This window comes from Pogona vitticeps, chromosome 3 (genome assembly GCF_051106095.1).
Source record: "Pogona vitticeps strain Pit_001003342236 chromosome 3, PviZW2.1, whole genome shotgun sequence".
In the NCBI taxonomy this organism is placed as follows: domain Eukaryota; kingdom Metazoa; phylum Chordata; class Lepidosauria; order Squamata; family Agamidae; genus Pogona; species Pogona vitticeps.
Genome location: NC_135785.1, coordinates 225,518,520 through 225,536,242, shown reverse-complemented (window position 1 = coordinate 225,536,242; position 17,723 = coordinate 225,518,520). Strand labels below are relative to the sequence as shown.

The 17,723-nt window shown below is 41.1% G+C and overlaps 1 protein-coding gene across 5 annotated transcripts in view; it reads right to left on the bottom strand.

Moving 5' to 3' along the window:
• The window catches only part of MORC1 (MORC family CW-type zinc finger 1), a 54,782-nt gene that overhangs the window by 32,553 nt on the left and 4,506 nt on the right, over window positions 1-17,723 (bottom strand). For 3 of the 5 annotated variants that reach the window (XM_020806357.3, XM_020806353.3, XM_072993931.2), the window contains exons 4-11: window positions 15,068-15,136; window positions 11,983-12,070; window positions 10,351-10,459; window positions 7,626-7,785; window positions 5,367-5,472; window positions 3,589-3,714; window positions 1,581-1,660; window positions 341-414 (exon numbers count right to left, since the gene is read on the bottom strand). In XM_020806357.3, the coding sequence (XP_020662016.3) occupies window positions 341-414; window positions 1,581-1,660; window positions 3,589-3,714; window positions 5,367-5,472; window positions 7,626-7,785; window positions 10,351-10,459; window positions 11,983-12,070; window positions 15,068-15,107 (783 nt within the window). In that variant the 5' untranslated portion in view covers window positions 15,108-15,136. The remainder of the gene's footprint in view (window positions 1-340; window positions 415-1,580; window positions 1,661-3,588; window positions 3,715-5,366; window positions 5,473-7,625; window positions 7,786-10,350; window positions 10,460-11,982; window positions 12,071-15,067; window positions 15,137-17,723) is intronic. The other 2 variants (XM_072993933.2, XM_072993932.2) reach the window with 2 other exon arrangements.

The following is a 17,723-nucleotide window of genomic DNA, read 5'->3' as shown; positions in this document are numbered from 1 at the left end:
GCAATAATAAATAGGCAATTAAGTGGATCTGAAAATCTTCCCTACTGTTTAAAGGTCACACTAGGCAAAACTTTCAAAAGCCTACCATTAACAACGTTCATGGCCTATATTTTCATGCAATTAACGTATAAGTCTAATCAGGTAGCAAAGATTAATGTGTCAAATGTTGACACTCCACACTGGCAATTGTGGGCCAACACAGTGTGTTACATAAAGGACACGCTCAGGGCACAATTCACTGGGAGGGCCCTGAAATGACAAGGGACAATACTGCCCCGTTGTTTTTGCTGCAGCTAACATGGTTACCCCTCTGGCAAATGTTTGTTGCTTGTCAAAATACCTCATTGTCTTTGTACAGGTGAGAGTCCTGCACATGTTTCAGCATACCCTTTGCTTCTTTCACAGCATCTTCAGCTACAAGTAGAAGCAAAAACATATGTCAGAATGTGTCTTTATATTCTATAAGAGCCTCTATAAGAGCCTCGTGGCGCAGTGGTTAAACCGCTGTACTGCAGCTAAAACTGTGATCATGACCTGGGGTTCAAATCCCAGGTAGCCAGCTCAAGGTTGACTCAGCCTTCTATCCTTCTGAGGTCAGTAAAATGAGTACCCAGCTCGCTGGGGGGGTGGCAATGTGTAGCCTGCATAATTAAATTGTAAACTGCCCAGAGAGTGCTTGAAGCGCTATGGGGCGGTATATAAGCAGCACGCTTTGCTTTGCTTTTGTGTTAGAGATAGACCTGTCTAATCTTCTCCCTGAGCAAGCAAAAATATCAAGACCAACTCTAGATGGGACCTTGACCTTCGTGGAAGTCCAGAGAACAGCCCTGTGATCCCCCTGCAGATCAGAGCTTAAGCTGCAGCTACGTTTTACTTACGGGGTTTGGGAAAGTGTGTGGAATTAAGGGCTTGTAAAATGGAGCCCACCTTGAACTAGACTTGAACTTTGAAATGGGCCACAGTGCGGTATTCTGGTACTGGTAATCAAAAAAAAAAAGTCCGCATCTGTACTGAGCCAACGTGAATGCTGATTTGTGTGGAGGTAGGCTGGCTGGGTTCATGCAAGAAATCTATAATTCAGACCTTCTTGTTCACAAATTTTGTGAGATGCTGCTGACCTTCTCACAAAGTGAGTCAAGTCCCTCCACTTTTATTCAAGGCACTTCTCAAATCGATTGTCTAATTCTAATGAAGGAATTAATTACCCTTTTCTCTCCTAAAGCTACAGCGATTTTCGTATTTTGCGCATGTTATAAAAGGTCGCTGCCGAGAGCGAAATCAAATCTAGCAAGCTACCACGCTTGCAACAAACTAGTGTTTGCAGCAAACTAGACTCCTTGGCACTATCTGTTCAACAGGCAATTCTCCCACTACTATTAGAATGGGTTCCCATGGAATGAGACGAAAACAGATCTGCTCGATTCTCTAGGCAGGTAGAAGTCAGTTTGTTAATGAAGTAAAGACAAAGTAAGAATTAATGTGTGAGACCTGTATCTATGTATGTATTTATGTGGTAGATAAAATTAGACTAAATTAGAATATAAAGACAAATTTTATCTTATGAAGGCTACAGGACATACCAGCCTTCACTTCCATTTCAGTCTCTTCCAATTTCTTCATAGCAACTTCTCTGAATGAAGATGATATATATGGATACATCCTATCAAGATAAGAAGCAAACTAGAATGAATTATTTTCATGTAAGGCATGCAGTACGACCGAGGATCATAAGAATGGAGGGAACAAGTCCTCATTATTCCCATTTTGCAGGAAGGAAAATGAGCCGGACAATTTCCTTCCCTCTTGCCCCCAACACTTTACAAATGAAGTAGGCATTGAACCCAGCAGGAGGCATGGATTGCAAGAGGTCTCCTCCCTCCCAAGAAAAGCTATATTGACATGGGCAAGGTAAGCTACTGTGGTCAGGCACAAAGAAATGAGTTAAACCAGTCATGTATGTTTAGCACATATTTTTCTGTCACGATTCCATTGGCTGCTCGGTTGCAAAAGGGAAATTATTAAAGCACCTGGCTGAGATATCAGTCTTTGACCTTTGGACTCAGCCAGATGACGTACATGGTAGGGAAACGCTATGTAGACTTTAGCTCACGGAAGCCATGCTGTGCATGTTTACTCAGCAGCAACTCTGGCTGAGTATGATGTCTAGGGGATTGCAGCCATAATGACCACCAATATCCAGATATCCTATTGCAGTACATCGCCAGTATGGGATGAACTGGCAGCTTACCACTAATGTTACACTGGGGTTGAGCGAAGTATGCTGCCAGCCCCCAAATCCTCCCAGAGCTCTGCCTTAAATATTTTCACAAGTACAAATAGCAACTTCTTCCCCAGAGAATGGAAAACTGGCAATTTAAATGGCATGCGAGCCCCATCCCGGGCCTTTTAAGGGCTTGGAATAGCCTTTCTAAAATACTCTCTAAAGTGAGCAACCATCTCTTCATTGTTCTTTTTTTTTTCAAATTTATACCGTCGATTATTACAGAGAAAGGTCGCCATGAGGTTGCAAAAGCTCTGGAAATTACCTGACAGTTCCTTTGTTCAGAACAACAGTTCACAAGGTGAAAGACAGGCATGATTTGTTTATTTGAAACAATAAAGATGGCATTTGCTTATACTGACTGATTCATTAAACTTGCTTTTTTATGCTGTTTAGGTTGATTTATTAAACTTGTTTTTTTTATGCTAGATATTTCCCATGTATTTAGGTCACTTGAATCCCCAAAACCTCCAGTCTTCTCTACACAATTTGGTACAATCAACAGGATTGCTATTCAATGTACTTTTAAGATTCATGCTCCTCACACCTGCATATTATAGGTATCCTGCTACTGAGCTGAGTTAGAACTGGACCAGTTTCCAGCTCGATTAAGACTTCATTTGGCTTATCAATAGAAATGGCATGAAATGCTGCTGGTTTGCGTTTCAGCCAAACAGGTATTCAGTGCTTTTCACTCCTGTCTCCTCCATTAGGTGTCCACTCAGAGGCAGTGCCTGGAGGAGGTGGGGCAGAAAGGCTGGGATGCTACCTCCGAGGGGCGATGCTGCTCATGGGGATGCTGCCCACTGGAGGAGGCAGGGTTCTGAAGTGCCAAACACCTGTTTGGCCGAAAAATGAACCAGCACAAACTGCTGTTTCGTGCCTGTATCTACTCACCCGACCTTAATTCAAATTCACCCTACATGTTGCAAGATTAAAAATCCATTTTAAAAAAAGTCTGTTAAGTGGTTCGTAAGTATTTAGCGGCATCTTTCAAAAATGGCCTGAGCAACGTTTGGCTTGCGTACCAACGGAGAAATAAAATGAAGCAAAGACACACAGTGCCCCTTGCTGTCTGGTTATTATCTTATCTAAAACGTTCCTCACTCTGGGTCAAAGTGTTTGGTCACAGCTGATTTACTTTTTAACAGTCTAGCCAGCCAGCGCGGTCTGAACTTGGCTTAGATTATAAATTGCTCTGCCATCAAAACCAATTTCTCACTGAGGCGGGAAAGCTAATGCTTTTCAGCACACTGCTTTGAAAATGTAAATACCCAGCTTTGTAGTCATAAGAGAGGCCGACTCACCTTGGCCTATAAAAGCAATAAGGCAAGCGTTTGGTTTCTACTTTCTGGGCTTGAATGAATATCCTCATTCGGGGGTCGAAATACAATATAGCTGTATAGGCTCTCAGCGACCGTTGTTCTGGAAAGCTGGCTCAGAAAAGTGTTTAAGGCAGAATAATTTAAGGACCACAAGGGGGGAAATTTACTGGCTACAGGAAATTAGGTGCATAATCAGCTTGAACAAAAAAACAAAAACAAAACCTAACACAAATGTACTCTAACTCCTTCACTAAAGCATTCTTGAATCCCCATAAATTGCTATGCATTTCTTTTCCGGAGAAGAACATATACATATTTATCTGGGAAAAGCTTGAAAATAAACTTGTTAAAACACAGTGTTCTGCTAATGCTCAGGATCTGCTGGGGAAGATTTTTAATAGTGGAGCTAAATGGCCCTGTCATCTGACCTGGGGTAAGACAGTTCTCTGTTTGTTCACCTGCAGTTCTTCATAAACTGCATTGACATTTCTAAAGGAGCAACAGGATATAACAAATAGCACATGATTTCTGTTGTGAATTCCGAAGTACTGACACGTTCAGTTCTATATGAAGAATGGGATACTAACAGGGGTGTGTAAGGGACCCCAAACCTGCCAAGAGCCACACCACACTGCTAGAGCCATCTTGCTGCATTTTGTGTTGCACCACAAAGTATGATCCTATTCTTATCCATATATGGACAACGGAAGATCACCTTGCTGGAAAAAAATATAATATTGCATGCTTCTAACACTATGTGTCTATGGAAAACATGTGCTGTACCAGCCTCTAGACTTTAACAAGTTTTCCCCACATGGCAGAGTCTTTGGGACAACCCCTTCTAGCCCTCTGCTTCTGTTGTTAGTCCTCTCTTTTCCCTCCTCCACCTTCTGATCTGTGAAGACAGATGTGTGGCGATGCATCTCCACACTATACATATAAAGGAACAAAATCCTGAACTGTAAGTAAACACCTCTAGCTTACTTTAGTGAAGAAGTGTCCGTTTGATCACTTTCCTTTCACAAAGGAAGGAGAGAGATAAGGCAGGTCTCTCCGTGCTTCTTCTGCACCAGAGGGCAATAACCAAATTCCAGATCCTTCCAATCACTTTAAAAAGCTACTTTTCTAAACAACTTCTCCCAGAATCCCCCAGGCAGCATGACCACTAGAGTGTTTGGCTGGGGTATTCTGGGAGCTGGAGTTCAAACATGGAATGTCCCAAGGGCTGCTGAGAGTTATCTCTAATCAGCTCAACTTGGGAGGAGATACAGGAAGGAAGGAAGGAAGGAAGGAAGGAAGGAAGGAAGGAAGGGACACTACACTATCAAGGCTAAGGATGGCTCAGATTGGAATACTAGAACTGCCCTGGATTCACTTGTTGCAGGATGGTGCAGAGGCAGGAAGTGAGCCAGGGCTTACCTGTGTGTGTAAAGCTTTCTCAGCTTGCCCTGTTTTAAGCAGAGAAGGAGGTAAATCATGTCCGTTATGTTGAGTCTACCTAGAATTTTTGGATTTTTTTTCTTTTTGAACATTGGTCAGGGACCAGAAGTGCTAGAAACATACATTTAATGACAGAACATGGAGTTTTAAGAATCCTGAGCAAAAGTATTTGGGGGTTTGGTTTCTATCTGCCAACTTCTGTGACACATGGGCATGTCATAGTTTTCGGATGCCAAGGAAATCAGACGGTACAAAATGCTTTCCCCCCCCAAAAAATTTGTCTTATATTTCTTGTCCATTATGGTGACTAACAAGCTTACTTCTCAGGTGCCCCAGCAATCAACAAGTCCACCTCATCTGTCTGATTATCAAGCTCCGTTTCACCTGTGACCGAGAGTTTCAAATTATATACCACCAGCAATGTTCCTAGATGAGAAGGGTAAAAATGATCATTGCAACAATCATTTCCCCAGTTCTCAAAAATATGAATTAAAGGGGAACAGAGTGACAGGGAGTGGGGGCTACAGTAGATAATCACAGTGAAAGAAAGAAGTGTCTGTTCCTGAGATCAGATTCATATAGATCAGCTGTCAGTTTACAAAGATTCTTTCCCTGGTGGAAGTTCCTTTCCTGGGAAGGGAACCTTGGGTGCATCTCAAGTGTTTCCATACTTACCACCAAAATCAAAAGTTTCCCATCACCAAATGAAGGACAAAAGCCAACCACAAACCATTTTTTAAAAAAGCTGTATTTTGATCCACTCTGTTCAGTTACTCCGAGAGTACACACAGCAGAATAGCTATTGCCCAGTGTAGGATCCATCAATCAAGGAACCATCAGCAGGGGATACTTGACTATCTGGTGTTTCTTTCTTTCATGCCTTTGCCGTATTGTGTGAAATGGGAACACTGCCATTTTCAAAGGAGTGACATTTATTCAGTTTCCGGGAACAGAAGTGCATCAAATGCAGAAAAGGGAGAAACTGTTAACTCTCCTATCTTACATGTCACCAAGGATTTGGGGTACATCTGTGCTTTGACAGGATAATACAAGTCCTTCTCTTAGTCTGACTTTGAGTTACAGACATATCTCTGTAACTGAGCATCCATCCAAGGGCCTTATTCAATGACAACAGGCCTTATTCTCCCCACTCAAAAGAGGGGACAGACGTCCCTTTAGTGATTGGCTACCAGAAAGGATTTTTTTAATGGAGTGTTGTGCCTTGTTGCTTTGAATCTGTTTTTGGTGTTGATTTTGTTTACCATTTTTAGTGTGTTACTTGTTTGATTCTCTTTCAATATTTATATATTGTTCTTCATTTTAAAATATTGTCTTTTACTGGTGTAAGCGGCCTTGGGTCCTTTTTAAGGAGAAAAGTGGAGCAAAATATTTTGAATGAGTGAGTGAGTGAGTGAGTGAGTGAGTGAGTGAGTGAATAAATGAATGAGGAGCACCTTGCTTCTCTTATCTGCCCCTCCTGCTCCAACATCTAGTCGTTTTCAGCACGGAGAGAGACCTAGAGTATAAAAACGTATTGCAAGCAACGGGTTTCAGCTTGTAGTGAGTAGCTGGCTGACATTCAGGAGCCCAACATCTCTCTTATGAGCATTTCTTTGAACATCTGAACATCTCATCTATCTCACTAGACTGTTGGGAAGATACAGCAGGTTGGAGAGCAATGTATGCCACCTGGAGCTCTCTGGAGGACAGGAGGAACATAAATGTCTAAAAACAAAGAAGAACTATTTCTGAAATGCCCACTGGGCTACTTCTATGAGTGGGGAGGACCACTGTGCCCTACTTCACCTATGCAGTAATAGAAGAAAACCATGGAAATTTTATTTTTGGGACGAGGGGCATAATCCTCATTTCCCCAGTTCCCAGAACCTTGGAATTCTGCATCATCATTGACCTGCAGTGGCACAAACCGGAGTCCATCCCATTTAAAGCAACAGAGCTTCAATATTCACAACTGAATATCCTCCTTGTGCAAGTGATGAGAAATCACAACTGCTTGAGCAGGCAGCTGAGAGAGAGAGAAAAAAAGGTTTCTTCTTTTGGACTGCATCTCCCCTCGCCAGCACTGGCCTGTAAGTGCTGCCCTGGAGCCACACTCTTTATTAAAGATACTGATGCTGGATGCTCATTTCACATAGGGGAAAATGCTCATGAATTAGGACCCAGCATTGAGCTGGGGACCCAGGTAGAATCCCTGGACTCACTTCTATCCAAATTGTTTACTGCCTATTCCTATTCACAAGTTCCACGAGAAAGACCTGCAATGATATGTTTTTGTTTCAGGGATCTAGAAACAATTCCATTTCCCTTTCTCCTGGTTTTCCATGAACTGTCCATATATCTATCAACACCCAACAAGCATGAAAGACGCTCAGCCTGGGCCCTTTTTAAACCTTTTCTTTTCACACAGATCTTGATATTATCTGAAGTCTACTAATGCCTCCTTCTTGTGTGTGTATGGTGCTAATTACACAAGCAGCTTCCCTCTCCCTATAAATATGGACATTTTCAAATGACTGCCAGAGATAGTATAGAAAATATTTTTTGGATAAGGACCTCACCTGTTTTTCCATAAATGCCATCAAACTGCTTCATCAGTTCTGCTTCACTCTTGAAAGGAGAATATTTGCAAATTATGCATAACTGTGTAGCAAATTTCTCAGAATCATCTGTTATTGGATTTTTTGTGTGACCTGACCATGAAGGTATTGGAACTACAACCTATAAGGAAAGAAAAATGACAATAAAAGAAGCAGTAAAATCCAAAGCCATATGTATTGTAAAACAAAACATTCCAAAACTCATTCCTTGACTCTACCCGGGTAATACTGCACAGTCTAAAAAGGACACATAAACTATTCTTTTCAAAGTTCATTTTAATGGTGGGGAAAACTCTCCCATGTTATCTTCAGACTTCTGCTGAGCCAAAAAGAGTAAGGCAGACTTCATATGACCCTAACGGGGCTTTCAAGAGAGATACTGAAGGAATGGTTTTACCAGTTTCACATCCTCCCCCCATGGTTTTCCATGACCAAGCAGGAAATCAAACTCAAATCTCTTGAATGCTACTCTAATACTTTATCCACTACATCACACTGGGCATTGCTGTTATCACTGTATTCACTGTCAGTCAGTCAGTTTGTTTACTCTCTATTAATCTAAAGGCTGTATCTGTAGGCCCTGGAAATCTTTGTAAATATTGTATATATTTACAAAGAAAATGTGGCAATAGTAGCCGGAAGATTCTGGAAATTGAAATCCAAAAAAGTAATGTTTCCAAACTAGTTGGCTCTCCCAGTCCTTTCTCCCATTGCTGCTGCCAATTCACTCATACTAATGCAGTGTTTCCCAGTCCGGGGGTTGCTATCCCCCCAAAAGGGTCACAAAGTGTTTTCAGGAGAGTTGTGGGTTGTGTTGTAGCTCTTGTTAATCAATTTCTTCCTTACCCCTTTAAAAATGCCTTTTTGTGCGTGGAGGGAGTGTGTGTCACAGGTTACTGGGCAATGATAAAAGGGGGTCACGAGTCAAAAAAGGTTGGGAACGATTGCACTAAAGGCAAGGGCAGCAGAGGTCTGCATGGGCCTACTGGGAAGGCTTCAAAGAGTAGACTACTGGAGAGTTTGAAACCTGCAGCCTTTGTAATATTCATTGTAATACTAAATAAGACACTTTAAGAGAGGCAGGGCAGCAGGGAAACTGGCTGCTACTGGAATCCTTTCCTCTCCACATCTGGTGCCTGGGTCTGCTCTTCTTTCCCACTCTGTTTCATTCATTCATTCATTCATTCATTCATTCATTCATTCATTCATTCATTCATTCATTCATTCATTCATTCATTCATTCATTCATTCATTTTTTCCTTTTAAAAGCTTGCAAATTCAGGTCTAGGACAGCTAGGTGATCAAAGATAAAGAAAAGAGTGAGGAATTGGCACAGAGAGGGGAGGAAGTTATGAATCAGCTTTGTTTCAAGCTTCTTAAGGTAGATCTGCTCTAACCATTTCTCCTGCAAATCTGGACAACCAGAACACAGCTACCTTAACAAACTTCCAACAAGTTTTTTGAGAGCTAATTTCCTCCACTCTCTGTTGTCTCCTGTGTGGTGGGCTGAATCAAGTTAATCCAGCAAAATTCAACTTCCTGGGTGCAACTTGATAGCAGATGCATTCACATTTTTCCTACAGTGTAGCTGTACCCAAATACAGCTACCTCTTTGGACATTGCTACAACAGTATGTATAGGGCAGTTGAAATGCAACTCACATCATATCAGCAGCACAGCATAAAAAATTAACCATAGATTTTGAAATTAATCACTCAGTCTAATTGAAGGAGCTTCTGAAATATGCTACTTTGTTAAACCAAGGCTGAAGTAGCTGATTTCACGGGACATAAAATCTCTTATCTTTTCATGTAGCCAGAAGCAAAAGGATGCCTGTGAAATCAGGAACTCAGCATTTGAAAACAGATATTTTGAAATATATTTCTCCATACACTTCCAAGAACTCTGAATGTATGGAACATAATAAGACCAACATATTACTTCACTGAATAACTTTTAATAATTGTTGGTTGATATTTGTTTTTTAAAAAATAAAATGCTATGGCTACCAACAGTTGAAGACCAGTGATAGGGGAAGTTAGCTTTTCAGGACTCTAACTTTTTGGGGAATTCTGGGAGATTAGTTTTTAAAAAGTACGCTGTCCCATCTCTGATTAAAACAGTGCTATTCATATGAGAATCTGATCTGGCCCGTCCTTGAAACAAGCAAAATATTTCTGATTTGTGTAACTTTGGGCTATTTTAATTAAACAATAGATGAAATCCTTCCTCCAGAAGTTACACCAAGATGTCACCAGCTCTGGTGATTTTTTTTGGAAATAAAATCTTTCTGCCTCCACTTCCAACCCATCCAGAAAGATTCTGACACTCCCATGGGGCCCCTTTCATAAATGGGAAATCGAGAGGACTGGTTGAGTCTTCAATTATTGAAATTAATTACTGAAATTCAGTGCCACCAGGATGACTTTACAGGTAGTGGTCATTTTTGATAATTAAAAACTCCCCCTCCCCCAACAGCTTCTGGACGATGAGAGATTTCATGGGAGCCTGAGGATCTAAGGGTGGGGGTAAATTGGAAATACTTTATTTCAGAAAAATTGCTGCAACATAACTTACTGGACAAGATTTCAGCTAATAGCTATTCTGTCCCTGTGAGATTCTCATCTGCATTGGAACACTGGGCTATAAACAAATGAACAAAATAAACAAACAAAGGCAAACCTACCTCAGTGAGACCTTCGGTTTCACAAAAAGTCTGAGAGAAAAGGAGGCATGTCATTGTACTCTCTTTCTTGGTGAATAATATGAAGTCTTTCCCTATACGCATGGACCCTCTGTAAGAAAAAAACAACAACTCCAGAAAATACCATATTAAAAATATTTTTTTCTGGTTGTTTAGCAAAAACTATTGAGCCTGTGGAAATGGGTGGTAATCCATGAATGTTTTGTTGTCCCCCACACCCTTGAATAGACGCTGAAACAGACATGGTTATCTGTTTAAAACCAGTTGTATTTTTTGCACGCAACTGCAATGTGTTTTTAGCAATACAGAAAAAAACACAGATACACATGGGTTTCATTTACTCCTTTAGGATCAGGATGGAATTTTTCCTATCAGCTAGGAAGCTAGAACATTTTCTTTCTCTCCTTCTTGGCTACAAAATTAGGAAGTGCACTGATAATACCAGAGAAGCTAGCTTAATAAAACCTGAATTATGCAGCTAAAATGTTGACCAAAGTTGGATAAGGAAGTATTTGATTCTTACGTCCTAACTGCTTCACTGGCTAATAACTTATTTCTGGGCAAAGCTCAAAGTGCTGGCTACAACCTATAAATCCCTTCATGATCTGCAACAAGGTTATCTGAGGACTGAATTACATGATACAGTTAACACATCATTGAAACAGATATCAGTGTTCATTTATTTTAACATAACCTTTGTCCGTCTGCATTTGGCAAATTAACCTGCCCCTGTTTTGTAACTGGTCATTTGGAGATAAGCACAACTTTGCTTTTATGTCTGATTTCTGAGGCACTTGGCTCTGAACAATGTAAGTACTTGAAGGGATCATGACATAAGAAGAAACGCACATCTACCTTAACATGTGCGCTGACCCTTAAAGACTATGTTCTTCAGTGGGAAGCTGATGAACTTAACGAGAGATTGATCTACTTGTCCCACCCATATCCTGTATCTGGCAACAAGGCTTTGGGAAGGGGGGGGGTGGAGCCTGAGAAGACTCTTTGTGGATTCCATTTTCTGGAACTCCTTTCCAGCCCTCTCTCTGACGATCTTGTATGGGCAGGCAAAGATATTTTTATTGAGAGAGATTCCGATCTTCTAACATGACTACCAGTGCAACCAGATTAACACACCTTTACTGGCCAGAATCCTATTGGTGTTTTCATATGGTTTGCATAAGTTGTCGTGGCTAACTGATTTACTGATGAGGTGCTGTGGAGCATCTGAGGCACATGACTGAGACATACCTCAGCACCTTGTCAACTAGCCACAGCAAACTGTCACAAACATTATTTGAACACCAACAAGATTCTTGTGTACTAGAGGGTACTGATTTGTTTTACCTGCAATATTTCTTTAACACCATATTTAATTTATGGCCTATTTTATGCCATTATATTATTGTATTAGTATTACATTGCTGGTAGCTGCTTTCAGCACTATTTAATGGAAAAAACAAATATAAATTCAAACAAATAATAAAACATATAAACCAACTTTACAGCTAATGGTGGGGAAAATGTTTCCCTTAATCCAGAGGCTTCTTCCTTGCTACCAAAGCATGAGGTATTTGAATTCTGTACATATCCAAAGACACACAGAGGTACACTTACGATTTAAGGCCATTGCCAAAATGTCCAATCATCTTAGGGTTCGCCCGCTTAGAAGATCTTCCAAAGTATATAAGGTCTGTAGCTTCTCCTGCAGAGATTTGTGATAAAGCAAAAACAAAGCATGTTGCTTATATACTGCTCCATAGCACTTTAAAGCACTCTTGGGGCAGTTAACAAGTTAATTATGCAGGCTGCACATTGCCCCCCCCCCCCAACGATCTGGATACTCATTTTACCAACCTCAGCAGGATAGAAGGCTAAGTCAGCCTTGAGACAGCTAGCTGGGGTTGAACCCTGGGTCATGATCACAGTTTTGGCTGCAGTACAACAGTTTAACCACTGCGCCATGAGGAGAAATTGTTAGAAATTCTTATTACAATATAAAATTAAAGGAATTTTTAAAAATCACATTTTTACATCTACACAATAGTTTGCACAATCAACGAGCTCTGTAAACATAATCCTGCCTTTTCTTTATGACAATCTTTAAATGTAGGTATTATAATCCTTATGATTAGGCATGGTGAGTTGAAATTAATAAGACACTTATCGCCTAGCTATTAATTTACAAGAGAGATGAGGCATGAATGACAGATTCAAGGCTCACGTTCTTAGTCCTACCATGGCCTATTCTGCACATAGGTGTAGAGGTCTTGTGGTGGTACACCCCCTGTCTGTACAACTTGGAGAGCCACACCAGCACCCATAAACACCTTCCCCCAAATTTGTTGTTAAATGCAATGGGAAAAACCCACCCTTACACCCACCCTACTGGACAAAAATTTGGAATTGGTTTTCTTTTTTAAAATTTGGGGTTATCAGGGACTCCTGGGGCCCCTCAAAATAATGGGGGGTATAGTAAATTTTCCCACGCTCCCTATAGGACACAAGGTGACGTTTTAAACAAACATCTCTACTACTTATGAACTAAACCAAAAGAGTTTACCACTTAAGAAAATACCTCTTATGAAGTTTAATATGATACCAGTCTGGTATGGTTCCACCGTAAGGAATTTCGGGGTTATAATTTGAGGAGGTATTAGAATTCCCTGCTGCAATTCAGGGGAAGGAACTAAAGCTATAGCAGAACCTTTGGGTGTTTTGGACTTTAACTCTCCTAACCTCTGACCACTGGCAATAGGATTTCTGGAAGTTTAAAGTCCAAAACATCTGGAGGGGCAAAGACTGAGAAGCAAAGGACTAGAGCTGTTTTGCAGAGAGCTCTAAATACTTCACCAAACTATAAATCCAGGATTCCACAGGAAGAAGGATGACAACGGACATGGCATCAAACTATGTAGTTGAAGAAGTTCTATATATTAAAGCAGGTGTGTAAAACTTCTGAGATACCAATAAAGAAACACAACTTGCTAGACAGGTATGAGAGGCCACTAATCAGGGCCAGTCGAAGACATTTTGGAACCTGCAATAGAAACCACATGATATCTCCTAGCCTTTCCTCACCAGATCATGGCACACAATATGTAAAGTTGATCATGCTGTTGCAGGATTCTGTGCACAATAGTTTTTTTTAAAAAGTAACTATCACAAGTTCTATTTAAAAACAACAGCAACAGGGAAGGGCAATACGCGGCTCTCCAGATAGTTTTGCACTGTAACACCTATCAGTCCTAGACATCACAACTGGTGGTGAAGAATTATGGGAGAAGCAGTGCAAGAAACATCTGGAGGGCCACATATTGTCCAACCTGTTTTAAAGAGAGGGGGAGAGAAAGCACCGGTAGTTTAAGTGCCTGTCCAGGCTATGCTTCATACCTCCTCCTTCCCCCATTCCACAGTGATTCAGCAGAAACCAGTTAATGCTACGTGTCACCATCGCCCGCTCTTCTCATCCAGAGAGGCAAGAAGCAATGAAAACCTTTTGCTCAGGACAGGGGTGCCTCTCTGCCAGGGCCTGAAATAGAACCAATCATCCTCTGTCCACCCAGAGTGCTAAAAATACCTGCCTCCACCTTGTTAGCATCTGCTTTAAGTGGCATTTTTACATAACAAAAACTCAACACTCCCACATGCTGACCAAGCTGCTTGCAGACTCAAAGCCACCCCCAGTAGCTCTGCAGGAGAAGCTGGCATGCCAAGTTTCAAAGAATTAAAGCTGGCACAGTGGGGATTCTCAGAACACCTGATGCACACATTCTGAGAAGAGGCTATTTTAAGCCCTGGTTCACCTAAGCCGTCGGGGGGGGGGTGGGGGGGGTGGTGGCTTTATCTTCTTGGCATCGGCTCCAAGCAACCATGATCCTGTTTCACCCCTTAAGCTGTTTGTACTTAACACCAAGGGGGGAAAAGTTTCACTCCTCCTGGGAAAAGGAAACCTCTACAATTAAGCAAGAAAGCATCGGGCAGAGTTACTTTCACCGTGGGGAAAAAAAAAAGTTCACCACAAGGTGAGCAGCTGGTGAGCAGTTGAAACCGTGAGCAGATGGTGCAAAGATCACACAGTTCTGACACTCAGGGCCCTTTTTTGGTTAATGGACACATATGATGCAGAGGCTAGCCAATGCCTATTTTTAAAAAAAGCTTAAAGAGCAGGTGCAGGTTAGCCTTTCCTAAAAGATGAGGAATTGAGACTTCAAGTCCCAGAAGCCCCAGTCAGCACACCCAAGAACGATCGGCACATTCTGAAGTAGGAACTGTGGTTCAAAACAACCAGCAGGCTAAAGGTCTTCTCCCTCTTGCTCTAACTCAGTGGTCCCCAAATGGTCTTGGAATAAAACTCCCAGATGCCTTCGCCACTAGTTGTGCTGGCCAGGTTTTTTGGGAGTTGTAGTCCAAGAACATCTATGGACCCAAGGTTGGGAAGCAGTGCTCTATCCTGCTCGTGCGATTTTGCAGTCCTTCCTTTCTTCCGGGGAGATCAGAGCAGCCCCTGCTCCATTTATATGGTCACAAAGATCCTGTGAAATAGCACAGGCTGGCAGAAAGTGATAGGCCTGATACCATTCTGCGTGCTTCATACGGTAGTTGCTGGAGGATCTGAATGCCCACCTTCCCAGTCCTCATTCAATATTCAAATCTATGTAAGAATGAATGCTTAACCAAATGAATGCAGTGATGGACTTACGAGGGCTCATGCCACAGCCGTCATCCAAAAAGCACAACATGAACCCTCCTTGCACATTCTCTTTATTAACTGCAAAATAAAAAAAAGACGGAAAAGTCTTAGTACACAGATCTTACTGCATGCTTGAAATTCACATGTGACAGTAGCAACAGAGCTTTGAAGTAATGCTAGATTTAGAAGAGGTGTGTCAGTATCTGCTAGCATAAGCAGGCCAAAAACCAAAGAAACATAAAAGATAAAGAATCTATATCTATATTTATATCTATATCTATATCTATATCTATCTATCTATACATATACATACACATACATGTGTGTGTGTGTGTGTGTGTGTGTGTGGATAGATGGATAGATGGATAGATAGATGGATAGACGGACGGACGGACGGACGGACGGACAGAGAGAGAGAGAGAGAGAGAGAGAGAGAGAGAGAGAGAGAGAGAGAGAGAGAGAGAGAGAGATTGGTTTTGGACTGATACCGAAGTTATAAAAACCAGACACTTCTAATTAATCTCTTTTGACAATAACTACTGTATCATGCTCATGGCTGTAACATAATGGCTAAAATACTGTTGCATAGTTATGTAAACAGTGTAATGTTAGTAAGCGAATTTATGTGTTAAGAACTTTCCATAGACACTGGAAAAAATCCTTTTGGTGCAGTTCCAGTGGCACAAATGGGACCAGGGCACCGGAAATAACTAATCTACATTACATTAAAGTTTCCTGTCTCCCTGTTTCAGCTTCCCAAGACTCCCCTAGGCTCTCTTTTGCCCCAGGGAAGACTTTCAGAATCTTTAGTAATCCTGGCAGTGCTGAACCACCACCAACCTTTAACTAATAAAGACTCCCCTTCCCTATCCTGAGGCTTCCAGAGGCTTCTCCAAGGCAAGAGGGAGCCCAAAAAGCTGAAATGGGGGTGAGAACAGGAAGCTTTGAATTAATTTAAAGTCCCATCCAGTTTATGCCAGAAGAACAGCATATTATAGTCTTTTATAATCTACAACAAGATATGGACTATATGTGTTAACCACCTCTATGAATGAATTTAGCATGTCTTATGAATGATTATGGAAGGCTTCCCACTGGATATGTATTTATCAATATAGGAGTTGTGTACATTATAAATATATGTGTATGTATATTTGAAAAAAATCATTTTCCCTGTGGCTTTGGATATTTCAAATTATGTGGTTTTGATCTTGTAAACTTTCATACGGTTTCAATATAGATAGATTATAAAACTACATAGGTACATACTTGTAGGATATTGTGTTTATTAAGTTAACATGGATTTTGTTTATATTTTTAGGCTTTCAGTGTTTCTCTTGTTTTTGAGGAAAAACAGCACCAACAGGATTTTACCTGCAACTCAGTGAGCAATGGATAGTGCCTACATAGTTTTCTTTAAACTACAGCAATTTGCATCTAAAAGTTACATCATTTGTGTATCTGCAACAGGATTTGAGCCAATGAGGGATAACCTTCCTCCTCTTGAAGTGCACTGTAACTTGGCTTAGTCAATTTCAAGCTACCTTTTTGGCAAAGGGGTATATGTGGCAGCGCTGCCAAATTGTTTTTTGTACCACAGGCTAGCATTTTATAGCATTCTGATTTTTTTTTTAAAAAAATACATTTACTTCTGAATAATGATGAACAAAGAATTTGCTTTAAAATGGTAGCCATAACAGCAACTAACAACATTTGGAGTACTGCAATGTTAAATGACTGAGCGGAAAGACATGAGCAGAACTGTAGCAGCAGACCCTCACAGAGCATATGATAGACCGGAAGTTGTGGTGGGCCCTCCACAATTCTTTGTCCTTAAAACACAAGTTCACAATCTTCCAGAAAAAAAAACATACCACTGCACAGGATATGAAAACTTGGGAGAAACCCAAGATTGGATAGATGACAAGAAATCAAAATAAAGGTGCAGGGCTTTGGAATTCGGCTTGGCATTGGAATTGTGGAAAGGAAATGGAAAATCGGGGAGGGAGACGGGAAGATGGAATGGACTCTCCTGGAAGTGGGCAAACCAGAATGGCTAAAACCATGAACAAGAGCAAGCAACAGGATGGCCTACCAAATTACAAAATGTAGTATGTTTTGTAAACTTGGACATAGTTACAGTTAGGAGGAGGATTTCTATGAAATCTCATATTTTTTTTCCTGCAGTCTATGTTTGAGCATATGGGTGGGTTTGAACATGCTTACGAGTAACCTGGTGAGAAAGGCCAAATTACTCATAAAAATATTTGAACTTGCTTATGGGTTCAAGTGTAGGTTGCAGAGAAAACGTGAAATGTCATAAAAATCCTCCCTCTAGTTACAATATATTGCTGCCACAGGCGCAAGGAGAAAGTCTGGTTTTCTTAGGCAGACTTACAATGTTTCAGATCAGTGGTCCTCCTAGCCCAGTATTATCAACTCTGACTGGCAGCAGCTGCCCAGGTTATCCAGCAGGTTTCTCTTTTTTGCCCTACCCAGTATTCCCAGGTAGTCTTCCATTCAGTACCACTCGGCCCTTAGCCTCCTTAGCTGCTAAAATCAGACAAGACTGATGCGTTCAAAGTAGTATGATGGTATGGAAGTCAAAAGTGTTCTGGGCAAATGCAATTGCCTTTCTCTCTGTAGCAAGGATATCCAGGTTTGC